At 41.6% G+C, this 27,622-nt stretch overlaps 1 protein-coding gene across 5 annotated transcripts in view; it reads left to right on the top strand.

Moving 5' to 3' along the window:
* The window catches only part of CCDC61 (coiled-coil domain containing 61), a 647,013-nt gene that overhangs the window by 240,769 nt on the left and 378,622 nt on the right, over positions 1–27,622 (top strand). For 4 of the 5 annotated variants that reach the window (XM_030218079.1, XM_030218080.1, XM_030218081.1 and 1 more), the window contains exon 6: positions 8,297–8,513. The exons of the other annotated variant lie outside the window; for it this stretch is intronic. In XM_030218079.1, the coding sequence (XP_030073939.1) occupies positions 8,297–8,513 (217 nt within the window). The remainder of the gene's footprint in view (positions 1–8,296; positions 8,514–27,622) is intronic. 5 annotated transcript variants of the gene reach the window in all.

Genomic DNA, 27,622 nt, shown 5'->3' with positions numbered 1-27,622 from the left:
AAGATTGTTAGGGCTAATTTGCAGTTGGCAAATTGTTTGAGCACTTGGGAGATGGAATCATCCAAGAGTGTATCGAAATTAGTCCAAGTTCTGTCTGCTGTATGTTCACTGGAGATTGGGTCTAAACAGTCAAGGAATTTTACGTATTTTATGGTGTTAATGGGTAATGTGAGTCGTAACTTGACAGTTTTCTTTTTGAAGTAATTCGCAAGATCATCTGCTGAAGGGGTATTTGTGCTGTTAAGAGGTAATCGGTGTGGTATCTAATAGTTTGCTCATAAGTTGGAAGAGTTTATGTGTATCATTGTAATCTGGTCCAATTTTAGTTTTGGTTTGTCTGATGGTATATTTGTATTTTCTTTGTAGATTATTCCAGGCGTTGAGTGTGGAGTCATCTTCCTTTTTATTCCATGCTCATTCTAACCTTTTAACTTGGGTTTTTAGTTTTTTCAGTTCTTCATTAAACCCCAAGGTATTGATTTCTTTCTGTGTGAGGTTCTAGTTTATAATGGTGCTATGTTGTCTAAAATGCTTCTGCATCTGTTGTCCCATTCTTGAAGAAATTGATTTGAATCCGTTTGAGCTGACCATTCATTATTATAGAATTGTTGCCAAAATATAACCGGGTTAACCTGGCCTCTCGTGGTATAGGACAAGCGTTCTTTAATATGGTGCAAGCCATTTTTTCGCCATTGGAGGATAAGATTCAATTTGTAGTGATCAGACCATGGTATAGCTGTCCATTTTGTGGTTGTTAATGAAAGATTTAGGTCTGATAAGAATTTATTTGTAATGATGTCAAAGTGTATGTCCTTTAATATGGGTTGGTTCCATATTTGGCCAATGAAGATCCCATAGTAGGAAGAGATCCATGCATTCATGCACATTAATAGCATTAAGATCTTCGAGGTGAAAATTAATATCCCCTAATATAATAAGGTTGGAGATAGAAACACATGTGTTCGAAATAAAGTCCATTATGAGGCATATTTTCAAAGCACTTAGCCTTCCAAAGTTCCATAGGTGCTTTGAAAATATGCCTCAAAGTGTGCTTTGCAGTTGATCCAGTTTCCTGGTGGTCTGTAAAGCAGGATTACATTAAGGTGGTCAAGCAGATTAATATGATTAATTCTGACTGAGGCAATTTCGATTTGGGGGAGTGTGGATTCGGTTATGGTAGTAACAATGAAGTGGGATCTGTGAATTATAGCTATACCTCCTCCTCTTTTTCCATTCCTTGTCCAATGGGTAATTTTATAACCAGGGGGGCATAAGTCTAAAATTATGGGGTCTTTAGGGTCATGAATCCAGGTCTCGCTGATAAATAGAAGATTGAGATTGTCTGAAATGATCCAATCTGTTGTTGTTGTTGTTGTTTTATTGACTACTGATCTGGCATTTACATAACCCAGTTGGATTGGTTGGTAGGATTCGGTTAGGATCGAAGATGTAGTAATTTTTGTTAGTTGTCTATTATGGAATCTGGTCTTACAATGTCAACACAATACGTAATAGAGCATTATAATTGATAGTGAAGGGTAAAGCAAAGAAGTAACATATAAATAGGTAAGAATGTAGGAAGAGTTGGAAAGTAAGGTGATTGATTTAAAGAAAGTTGCTCATGAGGTCAGAGAGATGGTTAAATATTACCTCAGCTAGGGTAGGAGTGGATAAACACGTCCTGCTGCAGTATGTGCAGCCCGAGTCACTCCTTGTGTGTGTGAGTGAGACTAACAAGTTAGTTACTTCTTCCATTAAAGGCCTGGTTTAAGAGCCAAGCTTTCACTTGCTTCCTGAAGTAGAGATCGTCTTGTGTTAAGCGCAGCCTTTCAGGCAGTGCATTCCAGAGTGTGGGGGCTACTCCGGAGAAGGCTCGTTTGCGGGGTATCACATCATGTAATGCCTTTTGGAGAGGGTGTGGTTAGTGAAAGTCCTTGGGAGGACCTTAGTGTCCTTGGCGGTGTATGGAGGATCATCCTGTTTTTCAGGTACTCAGGGCCATTTCCTTTCAGGGCCTTGAAGATGAGTACACAGGGCAAATGCAGCGTGGCTGGGGCAAAATACGTAACCTAATACCAAATAAACAGCTCCAGCCAGAATTGACTGTTGGTCGCGGTGCTCATTGGGTGAGATGGAGAAAAGCCCTCAGAAACCACTGGTATAATACTGGTGGTTTAGTGCGTGGTTATGCAGTGTTTATAGAATAACTCACGCAGCAGTTCTATCATTGGGCAAAAAACTCCACTGGCCCGGGCTAAATTTTTAAGCCTCAAGGTTCTACACACAGACATTGAGTTTTAAATTTAGTCCTGTATTGTACTGGTAGCCAGTGAAGTTTTTGCAAAAATGGTGTGATGTGGTCACATCACTTGCAACCTTCTATGAGTCTTGCTGCTGCATTCTGAATCAACTGGAACTGGTGCAGACCCTTTGTAGTAAGACCATTGTATAGCGCAATGCAGTAATCCAGTCTTGATGTTATCATGGCATGCACAACTGGGATAAGATTTACCTTCTCAATGTAAGGAGAGAGGCAGCGTAGCTGTTGCAAATAGTAGAAGCAGCTCTTGAAGATTGCTTGGATTTGGAGAATTACAGTAAGTGTTGAATCTAACTTTATTCCGAGGTTCCTGACTTGTGATTTGAGGGGGAGTTTGTACATTCCAAAAGGGATTTTGATGTCAGGTATGTATCCACTTAACGTTTATTGTTTATTCATTTTACTATACCGTCTCAAATTGTAGCTGCAAAACAAAAGCGGTTTACATACTAATATAAAATTGGTAATAAAAAACATAAAAGAACTCCATCAAATTGATAGGAAAGCAAACTAAAACAGCCATTCTTAAAAAGATAAAACACCAATTTTGCTAGACAACCATTCATAACAATTACATGCCAAACACAAAAATTTACTGCATAATCAATTTTACCTAGTGATGCCGTTTTATCACAGATTATTTTCAACTGTTTCCTGGAATAGATACGTTTTCGAAAATTTTCGAAATTGAATGTAGGACTCTTCCAATCTGAGGTGTTTTGGGAGACAATTCCAGAGAGAGGGGGCCAAGAAAAAAATTGCTGAATTTCTAGTGGACTCCCATCTAGCCTTCTGTGGTGATGGGATAATCAATCTGTTATCTGTAAGTGAGTGAAGAGTTCTTCTAGGCGAATATGGTAGGATAATGTTTGATAGATACGATGGAATTAGAGAATACAGTGCTTTGTGCGTCAATGTAAAGATTTTAAATTTTATTCTGGCTTCAACTGGAAGCCAGTGAAGTTGATATAAAAGTGGCATCACTCTGTCGTATTTAGAGGCCCTGCAGATAACACGAGCTGCAGTATTCTGTATCATTTGTAAATGTTTTATATTTATCTTTGTATGTCCTGCGTAGGTACTATTAAATAGTCCAGGCGTGTTGTGATATACGCATGCGTTAGTGTGCATAGTGAAGCTTTGTCAATTGAATTTCTGATTGAGCGTAGTTTTCGAAGATGATAGAGTTCCTGACTACCAGAGATATTTGTTCATTAAATGACCCAGAGAAGCTCGGTTTTACTTGGGTTCAGGCAGTTTGTTGTGTTTAGCCCATTCTTGAATTGATGCTCACTGGTAATCAGTTTATTCAAGGCTGTAAGTAAGTCAGATTCAATGGGTAGGTATGAGTAGCTGAACATCATCTGCATAGATGTAGAACTGAGTGTTGTGATAAGGCTAAGTGCACAGATCAAGGCCAAGGGCAGGCAGGTCTGGAACTACCCTACCCGGAGTTCTCCAGGAGGCCTAAAGAAAAGGGTATACCAGCAATCCCAGTGGGGATTCCTGAGAATAACTGGAAGGGAGGCAGCTCAGGAAAAGGGATGTCATTGAAGTCTGTCACCAGTAGGGGCTAATAAAAGATGAAGCCCAATTTCCTTGGGTTCGTAATCAGTACTGGATACCTCCCAGCTGTGAAGGGGGGGAGGAGGCTGATTCCCTGAGAACGGTGAGCAGTGAGGAGGAACGGGAAGGTTGGAAGGAGAGGGCAGAGCCCATGGACTGTGTGGAAGAAGGAAGAGAGGCCCCTTTTGAATTGCCCTGCTCAGAGGAGCCAGCACATGTGGACTGGGAAGAATCAAATACAAGGTAACCTTTCCAGCATTAAGTGGCAGAGTGTGGGTGGTCATAGATGTGAAAACTGTGAAGAGGGTGGTGCTCTGCTAGAGCCTTACAGTGCTCTGGGAACAGACTGAGAGACTTCAACTGGAACTTTTTGTATTAATGTTTTGGTGAAGTAAGTGAACTGAACTGTTTGACCTATTTTTTTTTTTCCTTGCCTGTGTATGGAGTTTGTGAATTGCACTGCAGCTGACTGAGGGAACTGTGTTGAGCTGAAGTGATAAGCTCGGTGTTTTTTTTTGTTTTTTTTTGTTGAAACAAAGCTGGCCAGCACCTTGCTGAGGAAGGGCTGATAACTACCTGGATGGAATTTTTTTTTTCCCCCTTCTTTTGGGCGTGCTGTTTTAAAACCGAGTAGGATTACATTGTCGTGTTTAACTGGATCTGGAAGTGAGAACTGGACTGCAAGAAACTGTTTCCTGACCGGTGAGGGAGGGACTTTTACATAAGTACATAAGTAATGCCACACTGGGAAAAGACAAAGGGTCCATCGAGCCCAGCATCCTGTCCACGACAGCGGCCAATCCAGGCCAAGGGCACCTGGCAAGCTTTCCAAACGTACAAACATTCTATACATGTTATTCCTGGAATTGTGGATTTTTCCCAAGTCCATTTAGTGGTTTATGGACTTGTCTTTTAGGAAACCGTCTAACCCCATTTTAAACTCTGCCAAGCTAACCGTCTTCACCATGTTCTCCGGCAACAAATTCCAGAGTTTAATTATGCGTTGGGTGAAGAAACATTTTCTCTGATTTGTTTTAAATGTACTACACTGTAGTTTCATAGCATGCCCCCTAGTCCTAGTATTTTTGGAAAGCGTGAACAGACGCTTCACATCCACCTGTTTCACTCCACTCGTTATTTTATATACCTCTATCATGTCTCCCCTCAGCCGTCTCTTCTCCAAGCTGAAAAGCCCTAGCCTCCTTAGTCTTTCTTCATAGGGAAGTCGTCCCATCCCCGCTATCATTTTAGTCGCCCTTTACTGCACCTTTTCCAATTCTACTATATCTTTCTTGAGATGCGGCGACCAGAATTAAACACAATACTCAAGGTGTGGTCGCACCATGGAGCGATACAACGGCATTATAACATCCTCACACCTGTTTTCCATACCTTTCCTAATAATACCCAACTTTCTATTCGCTTTCCTAGCCGCAGCAGCACACTGAGCAGAAGGTTTCAGTGTATTATCGACGACGACACCCAGATCCCTTTCTTGGTCCCTATGAAGAAATACTAAGGAGGCTGGGGTTTTTCAGCTTGGAGAAGAGATGGCTGAGGGGAGACATGATAGATGTATATAAAATAATGAGTGGAGTGCAACAGGTGGATGTGAAGCGTCTGTTCACACTTTCCAAAAATACTAGGACTAGGGGGCCTGCGATGAAACTACAAAAACATGGACTGATGAGACAAAGTCAGCACGGATTTAGTGAAGGGAAGTCTTGCCTCACCAATCTAATGCATTTTTTTGAGGGGGTAAGCAAACATGTGGACAATGGGGAGCCGGTTGATATTGTATATCTGGATTTTCAGAAGGCGTTTGACAAAGTGCCGCACGAAAGACTCCTGAAGAAATTGCAGAGTCATGGAATCGGAGGTAGGGTATTATTATGGATTAAGAACTGGTTGAAAGATAGGAAGCAGAGAGTAGGTTTGCTTGGCCAGTATTCTCAGTGGAGGAGGGTAGTTAGTGGGGTCCCGCAGGGGTCTGTGCTGGGTCCGTTGCTTTTAATGTATTTATAAATGACCTAGAGATGGGAATAACTAGTGAGGTAATTAAATTCGCCGATGACACAAAATTATTCAGGGTCGTCAAGTCGCAGGAGGAATGTGAACGATTACAGGAGGACCTTGCGAGACTGGGAGATTGGGCGTGCAAGTGGCAGATGAAGTTCAATGTTGACAAGTGCAAAGTGATGCATGTGGGTAAGAGGAACCCGAATTATAGCTACGTCTTGCAAGGTTCCGCGTTAGGAGTTACGGATCAAGAAAGGGATCTGGGTGTCGTCGTCGATGATACGCTGAAACCTTCTGCTCAGTGTGCTGCTGCGGCTAGGAAAGCGAATAGAATGTTGGGTGTTATTAGGAAGGGTATGGAGTCCAGGTGTGCGGATGTTATAATGCCGTTGTATCGCTCCATGGTGCGACCGCACCTGGAGTATTGTGTTCAGTACTGGTCTCCGTATCTCAAAAAAGATATAGTAGAATTGGAAAAGGTACAGCGAAGGGCGACGAAAATGATAGTGGGGATGGGACGACTTTCCTATGAAGAGAGGCTGAGAAGGCTAGGGCTTTTTAGCTTGGAGAAGAGACGGCTGAGGGGAGATATGATAGAAGTGTATAAAATAATGAGTGGAATGGATCGGGTGGATGTGAAGCGACTGTTCACGCTATCCAAAAATACTAGGACTAGAGGGCATGAGTTGAAGCTACAGTGTGGTAAATTTAAAACGAATCGGAGAAAATTTTTCTTCACCCAACGTGTAATTAGACTCTGGAATTCGTTGCCGGAGAACGTGGTACGGGCGGTTAGCTTGACGGAGTTTAAAAAGGGGTTAGATAGATTCCTAAAGGACAAGTCCATAGACCGCTATTAAATGGACTTGGAAAAATTCCGCATTTTTAGGTATAACTTGTCTGGAATGTTTTTACGTTTGGGGAGCGTGCCAGGTGCCCTTGACCTGGATTGGCCACTGTCGGTGACAGGATGCTGGGCTAGATGGACCTTTGGTCTTTCCCAGTATGGCACTACTTATGTACTTATGTAAAACAAATCGGAGAAAAGTTTTCTTCACCCAATGCATAATTAAACTCTGGAATTAATTGCCGGAGAACGTAGTGAAGGCAGAGTTTAAAAAGGGGTTGGACGGTTTCCTAAACGACAAGTCCTTAGACCGCTACTAAATGGACTTGGGAAAAATCCACAATTTCGGGAATAACATGTATAAAATGTTTGTATGTTTGGGTAGCTTGCCAGGTGCCCTTGACCTGGTATGGCCATTGTCGGGGACAGGATGCTGGGCTCGATGGACCTTTCGTCTTTTCCCAGTATGGCATTACTTATGTACTTTTGATACGCACAGGGAAAATTAATCCTGTTTAGTTAGTTTTTGATAAACCACCTTTCAAGACTAACAGACGAAAGTGGTTTTATATTTGTTTAGTTCCAAAACTAAAATAACAATCTAGTTACAGATAATAAATAAAAAAAAAAGTAACAGTAATTCAATCAGACAATTTCATTCTTCTAAATTCATCAATATCAAAACTAGACACATATATATTTACAACACAAAACAGTGGCATGTTACCATAATCATTTAACCCAGGAAATTTAAAAGTATGAAATCATGTTAAAAACTGCTAAAAGTTTGGAAAGGCAAGAGAGAAACAATACAAAATGCTGGATCCTGAGTTAAGAAACACCACTCAAGAAAAAAAATCTTGGATTCACTGTGGACAAAAAATTGGAATTTTCAGCTTAAAAAAAAGGGCAGAAATTTTAGGTATTAATTGAAAAGGAATGGAAAACAAAACTCTCTGTCTCTGTATCGATCCCTTGTCCAGTTACACCTTGAGTATTGTGTGCATTTCTGGTCATTCTATCGCAGAAAAGGTATAATGGAACTAGTAAGAGCAGAGAATGATAAAGGGAATAGAACATCTCCTTTATGAAGAAAGGGTAAACAGATTAGAGCTGAGAGGGGAAGTTCATATGCCAGTTAAGGGGCTAGGAGCTTACTCTTTTGGAGCTCCAGTTCTTTCCCTGATCCATCAGAGGTCCAAGGGGTTCATCATAGATGCCGTTTTTGAGGTGGAAATTGGGATCCTATTGCTGATTTTGGTGGAGGGTGAATGGACTATATGGGAGATGAGGAATCATAAGTCCTCTTGAATGTTATTTGCCTGTGTTATAAGGTTCCTTCCAAACCCAATCTGTATCTCCAAAACAAGATTACTTCTGTGTTTGAAGTTTCATAAAAGAAAACAAGTCATCAAGTGGAGAAAAGAAAGTGACCAAGGAAATGAGAAATCTCCAAGATGCTGTAGTTCTGGAATTATGTTGTGAAATAGGCATCTATTCCTTTTTTTTTTTCTTCATGCCTGTTTATTTCCTTGGGTTTCCAGGGTGGAGAGGCTAGCTGAGGAGAAACAGGAAATGGAGATGACAATGCTACAACTTCAGGAGGATGCCAAGCTGTCCCATAAGAGTGGAGCACTGAAGGAAGTAAGGATGCTGAAGAAAATTGTTCAAAGCTTGGAGGCAGAACTGATGAAGGAAAGAAGCAAATACCAGAGGACAACAAACCAGCGCATGCAGGAATACCAGCAGTTGGCAGAGGAGGTACCATCTATAACAGTGGCATAGCTAGGACTAATAGGCCCTGGGCAGAAAAATTAAGATGGGCACCATATAATGCCATCTTTCCCAAGGTAGTAGGGACCGGGAAAAAGATGAATCCCTTCAGGACTTAAATAAACAAACCCTGCAAAAAGTAAACACATTCCAGAACTATATACAAAACTTGTTATAGTTAGAGAAATAGAAACTGAAATGCAAGTTATCAGAGATTCACATTTCCCAAAGCTGACATATTAAAATTAATAAATTAAGGAAAAATATTTGTTTATACTTTATGTTGTCCCAGTGCTCTCTTCTGCTTTTCTCTGTTGTATTCTTTTTTTTTTGTTTGTTTCAATGATTATTTTATTTTTTTACCAAGAAACAGAATAATGAATCACATTAACAGCACAAATACATAGTTATGTAAACAGCAAAACTTAAACATATTTTTCCAGTGAGGATACCATTATTCAAACTGATTTCCAACAAAATCAGCCTAAAGTTAAAATCCACACTGTGAACCTTTAAACATCTCCTCCTCCCCCCCATTTACTCCCTCCCACTCCCCCTCCCTCCCATATCATCTCAACAAAACTAAGCCAACATTTAAATCTTTTCTTGCAATTTATCCCAACCAGAAACAGTCCCTTCTCTGAGCTGTTAACTGCTCCATCTGGAACAAACGCTGCAGTCTCTCCTTCCACATTGTCATTGTAGGTGTCACAGTAGTCTTCCACCGTGCAGCAATCAAGCACTTTGCATCAGCCAGGCCCCAACGCTGCAGTCTATCTTGCCACCAATTTAAACCATTCCCATACAGCCCCAACAGACATACTTGCGGGGATTGAGGTAACTCAAGCTGAATCATAGCTGAGATAGCACCAGTCACCTCCGACCAAAAAGAGGATATTAAGTCACACTCCCACCACACATGCAAAAAGTACCTCTAACACTCATACATCTCCAACACATGTCAGACGCCTGGGGAAACATCCTTTGAATACGATCAGGTGTATAATACAACCTATTAAGTATTTTATAAGCATTCTCTTGCACAAGGACACACACAGAAGTTTGGCACACTCCACAACAAATCTCCCAATCTGATACTGTAAAGTTAGATTGCAAATCATTCTCCCAAGCAAGCATAAACTTATGTTTGGACCACTCCCAACCTCTCATAAATTTGGGAGTCTTTTTCAACAGAAGCCAGAGATTCTCCAGAGATTCCCCCTTACTAGGGTCCTCCCGCATCCAGCCCTGTTGCATTACAAAATGCCTAAATTGCATATATCAAAAGCTGAAAACATGGATACTGGAGTTCAATTAAAAGATTGGCTGCACATCTGACCCTTACTGATGTCATTAACTATATCATATATAATATGTATTGGAGGACTCTCAAGAGTATTGACACCCAAATACGAGAAATTACACACACTACTACTACTTAACATTTCTAAAACACTACAAGGGTTACGCAGCGCTGTACAATTTAAACATAGAGGGATGGTCCCTGCTCAAAGAGCTTACAATCTAAGAGACAAGTGAACGGTCAGTCCGATAGGGGCGGTCAAATTGGGGCAGTCTGGATTTACTGAATGGTAAGAGTTAGGTGCCGAATGCAGCATTGTAGAGGTGGGTTTTAAGCAAAGACTTGAAGATGGGCAGGGAGGGGGCTTGGCGTAAGAGCTCAGGAAGGTTGTTCCAAGCTTAGGGTGAGGCGAGGCAGAATGAGCGGAGCCTGGAGTTGGCGGTGGTGGAGAAGGGTACAGAGAGAAGGGATTTGTCCTGTGAACGGAGGTTACGGGCGGGAACGTAAGGGGAGATGAGGGTAGAAAGGTAGTGAGGGGCAGCAGACTGAGTGCATTTGTAGGTAAGAAGGAGAAGCTTGAATTGAATGCGGTATCTGATTGGAAGCCAGTGAAGTGACCTGAGGAGAGGGGTGATATGAGTATATCGGTTCTGGCGGAATATGAGACGTGCAGCAGAGTTCTGAACAGATTGAAGGGGGGACAGATGGCTAAGTGGGAGGCCGGTGAGGAGTAAGTTGCAGTAGTCCAGGCGAGAGGTAATGAGAGCATGGACGAGAGTTCGGGTGGTGTGTTCAGAGAGGAAAGGGCAAATTTTGCTGATGTTCAAGAGGAAGAAGCGGCAGGTCTTGGCTATCTGCTGGATATGCGCAGAGAAGGAGAGGGAGGAGTCAAAGATAACTCCGAGGTTGCGGGCAGATGAGACGGGGAGGATGAGGGTGTTATCAACTGAGATAGAAAGTGGAGGAAGAGGAGACATGGGTTTTGGTGGAAAGATGATGAGCTCGGTCTTGGACATGTTCAGTTTCAGGTGGCGGTTGGACATCCAGGCAGCAATGTCGGATAAGCAGGCTGATACCTTTGCCTGGGTCTCTGCGGTGATGTCTGGTTTGGAGAGATATAGCTGGGTGTCATCAGCATAGAGATGATACTGGAAACCATGAGATGAGATCAGGGAGCCCAGGGAAGAGGTGTAGAGGAGAAGGGGTCCAAGGACAGATCCCTGGGGAACACCAACAGATAGGGGGATAGGGGTGGAGGAAGATCCATGAGAGTGAACTCTGAAGGTGCGGTGGGAGAGAAGAGGAGAACCAGGAGAGGACAGAGCCCTGGAACCCAAATGAGGACAGTGTGGCAAGAAGTAAGTCATGATTGACAGTGTCAAAAGCTGCGGATAGATCAAGGAGGATGAGGATGGAGTAGTGGCCTCTGGATTTGGCAAGGAACAGGTCATTACAGACTTTAGAGAGTGCTGTTTCTGTCGAGTGAAGAGGGCGAAAGCCGGATTGGAGTGGATCGAGGATGGCATGAGAGGAGAGAAAATCAAGGCAGTGTCTGTGAACGGCACGCTCAAGTATTTTGGAGAGGAAGGGTAGGAGGGAGATGGGGCGGTAGTTGGAGGGACAGGTAGGGTCAAGTGATGTTTTTTTGAGGAGAGGTGTGACAACGGCGTGCTTGAAGGTGTCAGGGACAGTTGCAGTGGAGAGAGAGAGGTTGAGGATATGACAGATGAAGGGGGTGACAGTATGAGAGATGATGCTAAGTAAGTTGGTGGGGATGGGATCAGAAGAGCAGGTGGTGCATTTTGAGGAGGAAAGAAGGCGAGCGGTTTCCTCCTCGGTGATGACAGGAAAGGAGGAGAAAAAGGCCTGGGTTGGTTGGTTGAGGGAGAGGGTTGAAGGGTGAAGAAGAGATGGCTTGGTAGTGAACTCAAGGTTGATCTTTTGCACCTTGTCGTGGAAGTAATCAGCCAGTGATTGAGGAGAGCGCGAGGGGGGGAGTGGGAGCGGAGAATTGGTCAATTGGGTGTAATAGTCCTTTTTGGCAAGGAATTAGGGAGGAGTGGAAGGAGGATAGCATGAATTTGTAGTGAAGGAAGTCTGAATGGGTGCGAGATTTCCTCCAGAGGCGTTCAGCAGATCGGGCGCAGGAGCGAAGGTAACGGATGCAAGGGGTCAGCCAGGGCTGGGGATTAGTACGCAAAAGTCTGAATGGGTGCGAGATTTCCTCCAGAGACGTTCAGCAGATCCGGGCGCAGGAGCGACGGTAACGGATGCAAGGGGTCAGCCAGGGCTGGGGAGTAGTACGCAAAAGTCTGAATGGGTGCGAGATTTCCTCCAGAGGCGTTCAGCAGATCCGGGCGCAGGAGCGAAGGTAACGGGTGCAAGGGGTCAGCCAGGGCTGGGGAGTAGTACGCAAAATCTGTACAGAGGTACAGATTTTGCTCCAAGGTTGACGCTTGTAGAGTTCCTGAGGAAGTTTTTCAACAAAACTCTGCAGTGTTGGACTCTTGATGCTTTAAGGATAGAGACGCTGCCGAGCCTTAGTGTGAAGCCTTCACTTTGACTTAGCGGCTTTTGTGGGAAGCAAATATGGAAGAGACAGTCTTACCAGTAGGAGAGCACAGAGGGTCCCAAAAAACAACAAGGCAAACGATCTGCAAAATCCAATATGGGAAAGAAAGCCAGCAGATCAATGTCACAACAAAAAGATTTTATTGAAGATACCGTGTATGAACAAATTGCCCGACACAGGCCGTGTTTCGCCCACCTAGGGCTGCTTCAGGGGCTACAATGAACAAATATATAATAATTATCATAGATCATAATAAATAAAATATAACACACATACGAACATAATATATCAAATATATGAATTGACAAAAAACAATTAATAAAATATGGAATATTACTAGATATACATAGAGAGTATACTAAAATAATTACAAGAATAAACATATCGATACGCATTGTCCAATATAAATAATATATATATATACATGTACATAAAAGAGCATATATAAGAAAATATATATATAAAAGAAGTATATATAATGCAACAATTGTATGACAGTGCATATAAACATATATATAAAAGCATAATAAAATCTGACATCACGTAACAGCAAATCAAGGGCACTGGTATAGGTTATGAACTTCAATACAAATATGTATAAAAAAATTTATAAATGAGATAATAAAAGGCACATACCTAATTTGAAGCCTTCGTAAAGGGGCAAATATGGTGCATAAAAGTCAAGAAAAAACCAGCTAAAACGGGAATCCCTATAATCATGAATCAAAAAGAATTAATAAAAAGCAAAAAATAAAATTAGAGCGGATCAAGACTAATAATATGACATTAGTTTAGGTATCATAGGGGGTATTGACACTACATTGTGTATTGACATGACTAGTGCAATGTGTTTATAAAAAATACTATATACAAAACGTCTTGCAATCAAAACAACATCATGGCACAGCAATGTCACATATATAAACACTAAGTGCAATGTAATAATAAAATATCTAAAATGTTACAAGTGCCGTGTTATAAAATGATGCACTTATTGTTATGTATGTCAAACAATTATCAGTGCCCTTAAAGGCTGACAGAAGCGCAATGAAATATTAATACAGCATCAGAGGAGAATTAAACCACCACGTTGCCAGTAAACTTCCTGCTATACTACTTCAAGTGATTGTATGTAAAAACAGGGATGATTACAACATTAAAGCAGGGACCACAAAAAGTGTGGATATCAACATCTCTAAAAAGCAAAACTGCTACAGTCTGAAGATTAAAAACAAAAGTGCAATACTGCTTCAAGTGAATATGTATGAAAACAAGTAAATGCCAATAGTGCAATGATGCGCATACATAAAATGTGTCTCAAAAAAAAATATACTTACTGTGGTCTCTAGCATACACAAATGGACAGCTGGAAAAACTATTGCAAGTGTCCTGTGATGTTTATATGCATCATTTCCGGGTCAAAGTTCAAAAAAGCAACAAATTAAATTAAAGAATGCCAGAGACTAAAAAAAGGGGAAATAGCTATGAATCAAATCAAATTTATATGCAATGATCGATTAATAAATGCAGTGAAGAAAATACTGAATAAAAAACAACAATGAATGTGATCTGATGTAACACAGGATATGTAAATTATATTGATGATGGGACTATGTGCGGTAAAGAATAAAATTTGAAAATAAATTGAATTAAAATTAAAATAAAAAAATATGAACTTATACACTTCTTCTGCTGGGAGACTGTTTGATTTGTATAAAAACCACTGAAAACAAAAATGTAAAAAATATGTATGTGAACACCCTAAGTAAAAAAGAGCATGTCAGTGAGCCATATATATAGACAACTAGATGATCATACCTTCTATAAAGAGCTTAAAAATGATCCAATTGTTATCATTCAGAAAGATATTAGTTCATTAGTTAAGTTAGGAAAGGAAAGGAAGCACAGTATATCACATCCAAAGAAGCAGATTTTTTAACTGTACGAGAACCAGTTATACCTACACTATATATCCTCCCGAAAATACATAAATGTCTTACCTCTCCTCCTGGTAGACCTATTGTTTCTGCATGCGGTTCAGTTTTAGAGCCATGTTCTATATTTGTCGATAAGTTCCTACGACCCTTTGTCAGCCGTAAACCATCATATGTACGTGATTCAGCGGACATGATTAATATATTGAATACTATAACACCGAATAAAGACATGGTTTTAGTTACACTAGACATAGAGAGTCTTTATACCAATATACCACAATCAGAATCCATTGAAATTATGAGGAATACTATATTAAAGAGAGATTTCTATCATCGGGTACCTACTGATTTTATTATTGAACTAGCAGTGATTGCATTAACCAAAAATTATTTTGCTTTTAATGGTAAATTTTATTAGCAAATCAAGGGCACTGCAATGGGTGCGACATTCGCACCATCTATTGCGAATTTATATGTTAGTAATTTTGAAGAGAAGTTTTTAACTGAAAATAGGTTCAAAACCAATATTTTATTGTGGAAGCGTTATATAGACGATATTTTTCTAATTTGGAATGGGACTATTTGTGACTTGCAAGACTTTTTCATCTGGTTAAATAACCTTGACCCAAATTTGAATTTTCAAATGAATTATAATGATAAAAGTATTCCTTTTTTAGATATTAAAATCAGCATTAGAGACAACAAATTTATCACTGACATCTACCGCAAACCGACAGATGTCAATAAATTTTTTAAGATATAACAGCTGTCACAGTTCATCCCTGAAGAAGAATTTACCTTATAGTCAGTTCTTGCGGTTAAGAAGATTATGTTCTGATCCCCGCACCTATCATCTTAGGTCCCAAGATTTGATAAGACGTTTCACGAGAGAGGTTACCCATTGAAGCACATTAATAAAGGGTTTGTAAGAGCCTCTGGGATTTCAAGATCTGCATTGTTACAACCAGCTAAGAAGAAAAGTAATGACAAAATTGTATGCACACTTCCATTCAATCATATGTCCAATCCTATTGTTAAGATTATTAGGAAACACTGGCATCTAATACAAGGCATCCCTGCTTTTGATAACAAAGAGCTACTAGTAGCATATAAACGTGAAAAAAACCTAAAGGATATATTAGTGCCATCAGCATTACACATTGAATCCAAAACATTGAGGAATTTACCAGTTGGACATTACCCATGTGGATCATGCTCTGTTTGTAATATGTACATACAGACCAAGGCTTGTAGCCACCATCTCAAAGAGAGTGCTTAAAACAGTTAACACCAGTATAATATAATGGAAATTTTTTTATGTATGTAGAGTACCCTCAGATATTTACCACTATTACTGCAGTCAATAATGCTGCTACAAAGTGGCATAGCACTTCTTTCATCAGGTAACTCTAACAAATTTTTGGGAGGAGCAACATATGCTCATTTTTTTATGCTTCCCAATCACCTCAGTGCTATAAAACCGCTTAACATTTTTAAAATTGTATATACTAGGTGAAAACTGTGCACTTATCTCTTAAGTTCTTGCCTTCCTGGCAGAACTATCTTGCCTTGCTGAAACATTCGTCAGTTGCCTTCCCCTGAAACCGCCCGACTCCGCGGGGTTTCAATCAACAAGACATTGCTTGAGAGAGAAAAAAGAATGAGGAAGAAAAGAATTATGCAGCCTTAACCCTTGTCCCTGAGGAAAGTGATTGAAACCCCGCGGAGTCGGAGTCAGCAAGGCAAGATAGTTCTGCCAGGAAGGCAAGAACTTAAAAGATAAGTGCACAGTTTTCACCTAGTATATACAATTTTAAAAATGTTAAGCGGTTTTATAGCACTGAGGTGATTGGGAAGCATAAAAAAATGAGCATATGTTGCTCCTCCCAAAAATTTGTTAGAGTTACCTGATGAAAGAAGTGCTATGCCACTTTGTAGCAGCATTATTGACTGCAGTAATAGTGGTAAATATCTGAGGGTACTCTACATACATAAAAAAATTTCCATTATATTATACTGGTGTGAACTGTTTTAAGCACTCTCTTTGAGTTGGTGGCTACAAGCCTTGGTCTGTATGTACACATTACAAACAGAGCATGATCCACATGGGTAATGTCCAACTGGTAAATTCCTCAATGTTTTGGATTCAATGTGTAATGCTGATGGCACTAATATATCCTTTAGGTTTTTTTCACGTTTATATGCTACTAGTAGCTCTTTGTTATCAAAAGCAGGGATGCCTTGTATTAGATGCCAGTGTTTCCTAATAATCTTAACAATAGGATTGGACATATGATTGAATGGAAGTGTGCATACAATTTTGTCATTACTTTTCTTCTTAGCTGGTTGTAACAATGCAGATCTTGAAATCCCAGAGGCTCTTACAAACCCTTTATTAATGTGCTTCAATGGGTAACCTCTCTCGTGAAAACGTCTTATCAAATCTTGGGACCTAAGATGATAGGTGCGGGGATCAGAACATAATCTTCTTAACCGCAAGAACTGACTATAAGGTAAATTCTTCTTCAGGGATGAACTGTGACAGCTGTTATATCTTAAAAATTTATTGACATCTGTCGGTTTGCGGTAGATGTCAGTGATAAATTTGTTGTCTCTAATGCTGATTTTAATATCTAAAAAAGGAATACTTTTATCATTATAATTCATTTGAAAATTCAAATTTGGGTCAAGGTTATTTAACCAGATGAAAAAGTCTTGCAAGTCACAAATAGTCCCATTCCAAATTAGAAAAATATCGTCTATATAACGCTTCCACAATAAAATATTGGTTTTGAACCTATTTTCAGTTAAAAACTTCTCTTCAAAATTACTAACATATAAATTCGCAATAGATGGTGCGAATGTCGCACCCATTGCAGTGCCCTTGATTTGCTGATAAAATTTACCATTAAAAGCAAAATAATTTTTGGTTAATGCAATCACTGCTAGTTCAATAATAAAATCAGTAGGTACCCGATGATAGAAATCTCTCTTTAATATAGTATTCCTCATAATTTCAATGTATTCTGATTGTGGTATATTGGTATAAAGACTCTCTATGTCTAGTGTAACTAAAACCATGTCTTTATTCGGTGTTATAGTATTCAATATATTAATCATGTCCGCTGAATCACGTACATATGATGGTATACGGCTGACAAAGGGTCGTAGGAACTTATCGACAAATATAGAACGTGGCTGTAAAACTGAACCGCATGCAGAAACAATAGGTCTACCAGGAGGAGAGGTAAGACATTTATGTATTTTCGGGAGGATATATAGTGTAGGTATAACTGGTTCTCGTACAGTTAAAAAATCTGCTTCTTTGGATGTGATATACTGTGCTTCCTTTCCTAACTTAACTAATGAACTAATATCTTTCTGAATGATAACAGTTGGATCATTTTTAAGCTCTTTATAGAAGGTATGATCATCTAGTTGTCTATATATATGGCTCACTGACATGCTCTTTTTTACTTAGGGTGTTCACATACATATTTTTTACATTTTTGTTTTCAGTGGTTTTTATACAAATCAAACGGTCTCCCAGCAGAAGAGGTGTATAAGTTCATATTTTTTTATTTTAATTTTAATTCAATTTATTTTCAAATTTTATTCTTTACCGCACATAGTCCCATCATCAATATAATTTACATATCCTGTGTTACATCAGATCACATTCATTGTTGTTTTTTATTCAGTATTTTCTTCACTGCATTTATTAATCGATCATTGCATATAAATTTGATTTGATTCATAGCTATTTCCCCTTTTTTTAGTCTCTGGCATTCTTTAATTTAATTTGTTGCTTTTTTGAACTTTGACCCGGAAATGATGCATATAAACATCACAGGACACTTGCAATAGTTTTTCCAGCTTCAATAATGGTGTGTCCATTTGTGTATGCTAGAGACCACAGTAAGTGTATTTTGTTTTGAGACACATTTTATGTATGCGCATCATTGCACTATTGGCATTTACTTGTTTTCATACATATTCACTTGAAGCAGTATTGCACTTTTGTTTTTAATCTTCAGACTGTAGCAGTTTTGCTTTTTAGAGATGTTGATATCCACACTTTTTGTGGTCCCTGCTTTAATGTTGTAATCATCCCTGTTTTTACATACAATCACTTGAAGTAGTATAGCAGGAAGTTTACTGGCAACGTGGTAGTTTAATTCTCCTCTGATGCTGTATTAATATTTCATTGCTCTTCTGTCAGCCTTTAAGGGCACTGATAATTGTTTGTCATACATAACAATAAGTGCATCATTTTATAACACGGCACTTGTAACATTTTAGATATTTTATTATTACATTGCACTTAGTGTTTATATATGTGACATTGCTGTGCCATGATGTTGTTTTGATTGCAAGACGTTTTGTATATAGTATTTTTTATAAACACATTGCACTAGTCATGTCAATACACAATGTAGTGTCAATACCCCCTATGATACCTAAACTAATGTCATAGTATTAGTCTTGATCCACTCTAATTTTATTTTTTGCTTTTTATTAATTCTTTTTGATTCATGATTATAGGGATTCCCGTTTTAGCTGGTTTTTTCTTGACTTTTATGCACCATATTTGCCCCTTTACGAAGGTTTCAAATTAGGTATGTGCCTTTTATTATCTCATTTATAAATTTTTTTATACATATTTGTATTGAAGTTCATAACCTATACCAGTGCCCTTGATTTGCTGTTACGTGATGACAGATTTTATTATGCTTTTATATATATGTTTATATGCACTGTCATACAATTGTTGCATTATATATACTTCTTTTATTTATATATTTTCTTATATATGCTCTTTTATGTACATGTGTATATATATATATTATTTATATTAGACAGTGCGTATCGATATGTTTATTCATGTAATTATTTTAGTATACTCTATGTATACCTAGTAATATTCCATATTTTATTAATTGTTTTTTGTCAATTCATATATTTGATATATTATGTTCGTATATGTGTTATATTTTATTTATTATGATCTATGATAATTATTATATATTTGTTCATTGTAGCCCCTGACGCAGCCCTAGGTGGGCGAAACATGGCCTGTGTCGGGCGATTTGTTCATACACGGTATCTTCAATAAAATCTTTTTGTTGTGACATTGATCTGCTGGCTTTCTTTCCCGGAGAGCACAGAGGTACAGATTTTGCTCCAAGGTTGACGCTTGAAGACATTTAGAGTTCCTGAGGAAGTTTTTCAACTAAACTCTGCAGTGTTGGACTCTTGATGCTTTAAGGATAGAAACGCTGTCGAGCCTTAGTGTGAAGCCTTCACTTTGACTTAGCGACTTTTGTGGGAAGCAAATATGGAAGAGACAATCTTACCAGTAATTCTAAGGAAATTCAAGAAAAGGAAAGGTAAGTGATTAATATTGTTAAGTGCCTCGTGAGTATAAGAACTATAAAAGGACTATAAATGAGTCAATATAGAAGTCCTTAGTGAGAGTGAGAGGAACTAGGGGTATGAGATTGACGAGCACAACTGACATTGATTTTGCACTTTAAAGAGCACTATAGTGGTTTTTGCGAAGGAAACGCACAAAAACATTTTCAGTAAAAGCCACGGAGAGGCTCTATGATTGAGAAGCTCAACCACCCCTTCAGATTTACACATGTTTGTGTAATTTCTCATATTTGGGTGAGTCAATACTCTGAGAGCCCTCCAATACATATTATATATGATATAGTGAATGACATCAGTAAGGGTCAGACGTGCAGCCAATCTTTTAATTGAACTCCAGTATCCATGTTTTCAGCTTTTGGTTTATTTTGTATTTAGTAGATTATCACCAGAGCATTTATTTTGGGATTAATTTTGATTCATTAAATTGCATATATGGTAAATGATCCCCCTTCGGGAGGCCATATTTATTCTGAAGATGTTCAAAAGAGACCAGGGCTCCCCCAATAAAGATATCCCGAAACTGAGGCAGCCTCAGTGTGGCCCACCGATTGAATACCCTTCCCCGATAACCTGCTACAAATTTGAGCTCCCATCTGATAACCACTAAGGTATAAATCCGATTCAGCTGACCCCACCTCTTATTAACTTCAAACCATATTCCCCCAAAATGTTTCAAAAAGGGATTTGTAACCCCTCACCCCCCCTCCTGGGAGTTCCAGAGTAGTGTACCCAATGGTTTTCTTAGGAGAATATCTTGTTCCAGGAGCACCACTGCCTTATCCCGACATACTTCCCAGTCAAGAATCATCCTCAATTGTGCTGCCAAATAATACCACTCTAAATTCTGGAGCCCCCCACAACACTCTCCGAGACAGACTAGGTCTATCCCCCTCCCATATAAAATTAGAGAGAGTGGACTGTAAACGACATAACAATTTATGCGGTATGGGCACCGGCACGGTCTGAAATAAAAAAAAGAAGTTGCGGCAGGATATTCATTTTCACTACCGCAGTTCGACCTCACCAAGACAATCAAAGCCCCTTCCAGCTCGCTAGATCCACCCAAATCTGGTTCAGGACCCTATCATAGTTCAAACTATATAGACTCTGCAACTCCCGTGATATCTGAATGCCCAAATACCGGAAATGAGTAGACACTCACCGAAAGGGGAAAGCACTGCACAATCTGTCCTCCTCTAGAGATAGTGACTCCTAATATCTCACTCTTACTCATCATATTAGTCTTTAAATAATTAATTTGTTACATTTGTATCCCACATTTTCCCACCTATTTGCAGGCTCAATGTGGCTTACATAGTACCGTAGAGGCGATTGCCAATACCGGTTTGAACAAATACATTGTGAGATTGTAACAGACACATTGGGAATCATAAGAAGGAAGGGTTAAGTTTTGTTCAGTACGAGCTTTGGTTTTGTTGTGTTGCTGAGGCATTTAAGTTGGATCATTAGGGTATGCCTTTTTGAACAAGTTAGTTTAATCCTGCGACATACCCCAAATCTCGAAAGATCTCTAAAATAATTGGCAGAGTGTCCCAGGTCTTTAATATATAGTAGAACATCATCCGCAATAGAGCCACTCGGTGTTCCGCCCCTCCTACCCGGAACCCTCTAACATCCGTGTGTTCGCGAAAATAGATAGCCAATGGTTCCATGTACATAGCAAACAACAATGGTGACAGTGGGCACCCTTGGCGGGGTACCCCTTCCAATGTTGAAAAAGGAAGTATACTTATTGTTCTCCAAGGTCAAGAAGGCTGCTTGTTCTCACTGATGGGTCGATGTCCACGGCGGCCCCCCACCAACGGAATTTTTCAAAGCAAAAAATGTCAAGGCTTTGAGAGAACCTTCTGTCGTGCGGAGCGCGGCCGTGTTCCCGCCTATCGCGCAAAAGTCCCGTCCAGTTAACTTTTTTCTGCAGTGAAGAGAGGCAGCGATTTTTCATCTCTTCAGTCCCCTCAAAGAGCCTTTGGACGGTTTTTTCCGGAGATTTTCTCCAGTTTTCTTCTGTTTCCCCTTTTCTTCCCTTGCCTTTTTCAAAACAAATGAAAAAAAAATCTCCTTTATTTGTTTAGTTTTGCCCTTCCCAAGTTTCCTTTCGCTTCCGCCGCGGTTTCCTCGTTTTGTGCTCTCCCTTTTGGCACAATCGCGAATTTGATCTCGCCACCGCTATTTTTTCCATCCATGTCATCGAGGACTCCCAGCGGCTTCAAGAAGTATACTCGGTGCAACAGGATGATCTCGGGTACCGACCCCACGTGTGGTGTCCTTCAGTGCCTTGGGCCTGACCATCGCCCAGACGCATGTAAGTTGTGTCTTAGCTTGAAGAAGCGGACACAGGCATAGAGACAAGCTCGTTGGGATCGACTTTTTGGAGCTTCGTCCGGTTCCTCGGTGTCGACATCGGTACCGAGGTTGTCGTTGTTGATATCAGCACCGGGGATGGCATTGACTTCAGGAGCGCAGGTAATGGCTGCCCGGAAACCACCACACGCTGGGAGCAGTGAGCCGTCGAGTGGGTCTCCACCTGTCTCGAAGACTGCTGCTGTGCATGCCCACCGGGACCGACCACTCTTGGACCCGACCCCGAGGAGGCGTGTGGATTCAACATCCTCCTCGTCAGTACCGAGGAGTATCAATGACGTGCATTGAGCGAAGGCGAAGAAGCATCATCATCGGACTCCTTCCAAGCACGGTACCGGGAGCTCCAGGGCATCAAAGGATTCGGCACCCATGAAGCGCTGACGCTGGGAGGTCCGCTCACCCTCCATTCAGGCCTTCGGTACTGCCTCCTCAAACTCCACAGGTTCTGACGCCGATTCCTGCACCGACCCTGCAGCCTTACTCAACAGCGACTCTGGATGAGCGAATCCGAGCCATTCTTCCAGGTCTTCTGGAAAGGTTGCTGCGTCAGTCTGCTCTGGTACTGGGGGTGCTTGCGCCCTCCGTACCGTCGATGGAAGCGACAGCTGGCTCTCCGCCTGTGGTGAGGTCTCTGACGCCGGTGCCGCCTGCGGCATCGGCGTCGGCTGCCGGCATGGGAGTCGACATTGCTGCCGGCATGGGAGTCGACTTCTCAACATCGCCATCGAGGACATGGTTCCTCGGCATTGAGACGGGCCCGGTTTCGGACTGTTGTTAAGGAATTCTTGTCCGATACCGATGAGGACGCCTCGTGGGATGAAGGGCAAGATCCCAGGTATTTCTCTTCTGAGGAGTCTTGTGGTCTTCCCTCTGATCCTACTTCTTCTCCAGAAAGAAAGCTTTCTCCCCCGGAGAGTGTTTCTTTCTCTTCATTTGTCGGAAATGTCTGTGGCTATTCCCTTCCCAGTGGTATCTGAGGAGGAGCTCAGCACTGAGATGCTCGAGGTCCTGGACTATCCTTCGCCACCTAAGGAGTCATCCACGGTTCCTTTGCATAATGTGCTGAAGGAGACACTTATGCGGAACTGGATGAAACCGCTAAGTAATCCCACCATTCCCAAGAAAGCTGAGTCCCAATATTGGATTCACGGAGAACCTGAGCTGATGAAGTCGCAGTTACCTCACGACTTTATGGTTGTGGATTCCGCTCTCAAGAGAGCCAGGAGTTCTAGAGACTTTGCCTCGGCGCCCCCGGAGAGAGAATCTAGAACACTGGACTCTGAGAGAAAGGCGTATGAGGCCTCTATGCTCGTGGCCAAAATTCAATCTTACCAGTTCTATACGAGCATTCACTTGAGGAACACGGTGAAGCAACTGGTGGACTTGGTTGATAAGCTCTCTCCGGAGCAGGCCAAGCCTTTTCAGGAGGTGGTCAGGCAGCAGAAGGCATGTCGTAAATTCCTGTCCAGGGGTGCTTACGATTCTTTTGATGTGGCATCCAGAACCGCTGCCCAAGGTATAGTGATGCGCAGACTCTCATGGCTGCGTGCCTCTGACCTGGACAATCGAGTCCAGCAGCGGATTGCGGATGTTCCTTGCCGGGGTGATAATATTTTTGGTGAGAAAGTTGAACAAGTGGTTGATCAGATAACTCAGCGGGAAACCGCTATGGATATCTCCCACCAGGCGTCTTCTGCTACTACCTCATCAGGTAGATGATTTTTCCGGTGAAGGAAGAATGCTCCTTATGCTTATAACAAGCATAGGTACAATCCTCCTTCTCGACAGCCTTCTCAGGCTCATCCCCAGCACGCTCATTCTTGTCAGCAGTGTGCACCCAGACAGGCCCCTGCAGCTCCCCAGCAAAAGCAAGGGATGGGCTTTTGACTGGCTGCAGTTGAGCATAGCCGCTGTAAAAGTGTCCGTGCCGGATGGCTTATGTTAATATATGTTACAGCTAGAGACCCCTCCACTGGAATAGTGGTGGGCAGAGCCTTAGAGCCTAGGCTGCTAAGAAGCACTGACCAGGCCAGAAAATCTGATGATGGATTGAAACTGGGTACTTGCTGAAGCAGGGCCTAAGTGACAAGCCTAATCAGGATCTGGTGTAACTTCCAAATACAGTTTTAAAGCTTAAATGGAGGATTAAATAACCTGAATAACTAAAAGTTAGGTCAAGCAATTGAATTTAAAATGGAATCCTTTTCATAAAATGGATACTTGACCCTGCATTTTAGAAGAGTTGTTTACAACTCAGGATGTGACAGTTATTGAGAAATTATAAGCAGGGGGAGAGTTGGGCTTCCGTTCTAGCTTGAGGTTGCGGTTAAGCTAACTGTTAGAAAAATATGATTCACATATTAATATATGTACGCCCATTGGGTCTAATGAGTGAAAAAGTGTATATAAGAAGTGCCAATTTGGGAGGAGTTTGGAGAATTCCCCAACTCTACCCAGAGGGCAGAACTACGGTCGGTTAACCTGATTTTGACTGATGAGCGTGCCAGATTGATTGAAGTTGCAATTGGGTAAGAATAAAATCAATATTAACACCTATCTCCCTTGTCTGTATCTATTTCTTGGTTACATACTTATTTCTCCTTATACACCTACACAGATAAATTATTCTCTATAATATCCACATAAGCAAGTAAATTCCTACTCATTAACACATTATGTGGGAGAGCAGATGCACAAAGATGCTCTTAGATGTCAGGAGTCAGAAAGCAGAGGTCATATTAAAGAGATATATATTGAGCCTTCTGGAACCCTCTTTTCACCCCCGTGGACAAGGGTCCAGCGGGTGTCTAGAGAGGGGTAATTAAAACACCAGTCGGAGGGAGATTAAAATTTTTTCCCCAAAGGTGGCCTCTCATAACCTCCGACCGGTGGGTCCTTCAATTAGTCCGGTTAGGGTACTCTCTCAATTTGATATCCAAACCTCCAAATTGCCCACCGGGAGCTCAATCCTTCAGCTCCCAGCACAGGCAGGTACTTACAGAGGAACTCTCTGCCCTTCGCAGCGCCAATGTGATCGAGCCCGTTCCACCAGGGCAAGAAGGGCTGGGATTCTATTTCAGGTACTTTCTTGTACAAAAGAAAACAGGGGTCATGTGTCCCATCCTAGACTGTTATGATCTGGCGAATGTGAGCCCTTGTGCCCCGACTGAGCATGGCTAGAGTTACCATTCGTCCGGATTTCCCCGGACATGTCCTCTTTTTGAGGGCATGTCCGGGGCGTCCAGCGGGTTTTGCCCGCACGCACGTTTGTTCAGATTTATGGACAAATGTGCGGGCGAGCAGCGCTGTGGGTCTCCCCTCCCCTTCCCTATCACTGTGTGAGATACAAACCGGAAAAAGTAGACACGCAAACAACACTTCCCAACTTGTTTTTCAGGTTGCTTAGCTAGCGAGCTGAGTCACCACCACAGCTTTGCTTCTCCAGCCTCCTCCACTCCCGCCCTCCTCTGATGTTCGTTCACGTTCCTCTGACTCTTCGTTCACGTTGACTCTTAACTTCCTGTTTCCGGCTGGGGGGATGGTCGGATGGTGCCGGAGTAGGAAATTAGTAGGGCTGCTGCTGGCGGGCGATCTCAGACATGAGCTTGCTTAAAGGTAGGATTGGTGGTAGCAGGGCAGTTCGAGACTGAGTGAGGGAAAGGTGGAGGAGACATGCTGCAATGGGGAGTTCCGGGAAGAGAGAGAGAGACAGATGACAGTTCAGTGGGGAGGTGAGGGGACGGTATTTCTGATGTGCCTGTGTTTGTGGCTGCAAAGAAAGTAAAAGTGAAGCCCGAAGTTGGTAGGCTTGTAGCCGCTGCCAAATAAATAGCAGATTAGAAGCCCGAAGCTGTATTGAACTGAAGACCAGCTGCAGCCAGCTCAGTTGTTTAACTCCTCCTGGGACTGGGGGGAGGCAGCGTTTGTCATTAGCCTGCCTGCAATCTGGATTCCTGTGATTCATCAATGATTAAAGAGATGAGTTATTTTCATTTTAGGTGGAGAAAAAAGTGAAAAACACTGTGCAGGGAAACTTTGGGATTGACTTTCCAGTTTCTGAGTTTGATTCAGGTCCCATTGTTTCTGAATCAGAAACTCACAAGCAGTAAATGACAAACTTGCAGTAGACAGGCTGCGTGTGTGCAGACAAAAAAAACTAAGGCTCATGAAATTTATTTTCACAGAGAAAGAGGACTACATCGTCTGGGCTGTAGAGCTCTGATGAAGAAAAGCAGCCTACAGCACTTCTATACTGTGAAATAGAACTAATTTCATGAGAAAATTAATTAAGCTTACTGTTTGCTCTGATAACATTCCCAACACCATGTTCTATGGGAACAAAACTAAAACTACTTGCTTGAAGTTTAATAACCATATAGCAAATAGAAACGAAATGGGAGCCAATTATTTACTTAAAAAAACTCTAGCAGAGAAGTTGAATAAGGAAAAAATGTCTCAGAAATTAGCCATTACATTTTTTTTAAAGCTTGAGCTCTATAAGGCTGCCTAACATACTTCGAGCAATAATAATTCCTGTCCCTGTAGTCAGTGTTTTCAGTTAAGTAGCAGGTGTGTCATTCAGCTTTGTGGAAAGGACGAGGTTTTAAATTTAATTCACTCCTTTGGAACTTGTGAGTGACTTACCATCAGATACAGGGAGGTATTTTCCTGTCCTTCGAGGGCTTACAATTTAAGGGGCCAAATTAATAAGGTGTGCTCAGGCTTTACGCAGGGTTAGCACAACTTGGGTACATAATGCAGAAAGGGGTTTCACGCACAAACTAACCCTGCAGAAAGCCTTGGTAACACAGCTAATTTACTATTCAGCACAGATACAGAAAAGTGTGCTGAAGAGTGAAGTGATAGCAGGCATAGAGGGACCCACAACTTGGCTTTGATGATCTGAGCTGGTGCACAAGGGGGCTGAGTGATACATTTCTGGTGTTCAATGTATGGCCCACTGGTTGAATGTAGGGGAATATGTGACAAGGGGTAGTAGTAAGGGGGAGGGGAGGTGATGGGGGGGCAGGGGAGGGGAATATGTGACAGGGGGCGGGGTGAGAGCGAGAAAGGGCGGGGAGAGGATCCGAAAAGGATATGTGTGGGCGGGGCTGGGGGGCGTGGTGTGGACGGGGCAGGGGTGGGGCAGGGGGTGTGGTGTGGGCGGGGCAGGGGCGTGACATGTGCTCTCTTTTTCAGAGGACAAAATATGGTAACCCTAAGCACGGCAGAGATGGAGTGACACTGCACTCGGTCAGGCAGCCAGACGACCCCTAGCTTCTCCTGGGAAGCGACCATTCACCGGGAGTTGAGCTCCCAGCTGCAGGTGGCCACCAGGATTTCTGGAACAGGCTGGCCGGGAACAGACACAGTCCAAAACCAGTACTCCGGCAGGCAAAGAATAGTCAAAGTCAGTCTAGGGTCAAGGCAGGCAGCAAACAAGCGAAATCCAAGAAACTAGCCAAAG

Source organism: Microcaecilia unicolor, chromosome 11, assembly GCF_901765095.1.
Source record: "Microcaecilia unicolor chromosome 11, aMicUni1.1, whole genome shotgun sequence".
Lineage (NCBI taxonomy): Eukaryota > Metazoa > Chordata > Amphibia > Gymnophiona > Siphonopidae > Microcaecilia > Microcaecilia unicolor.
This window is presented reverse-complemented; position numbering and strand designations above follow the sequence as displayed.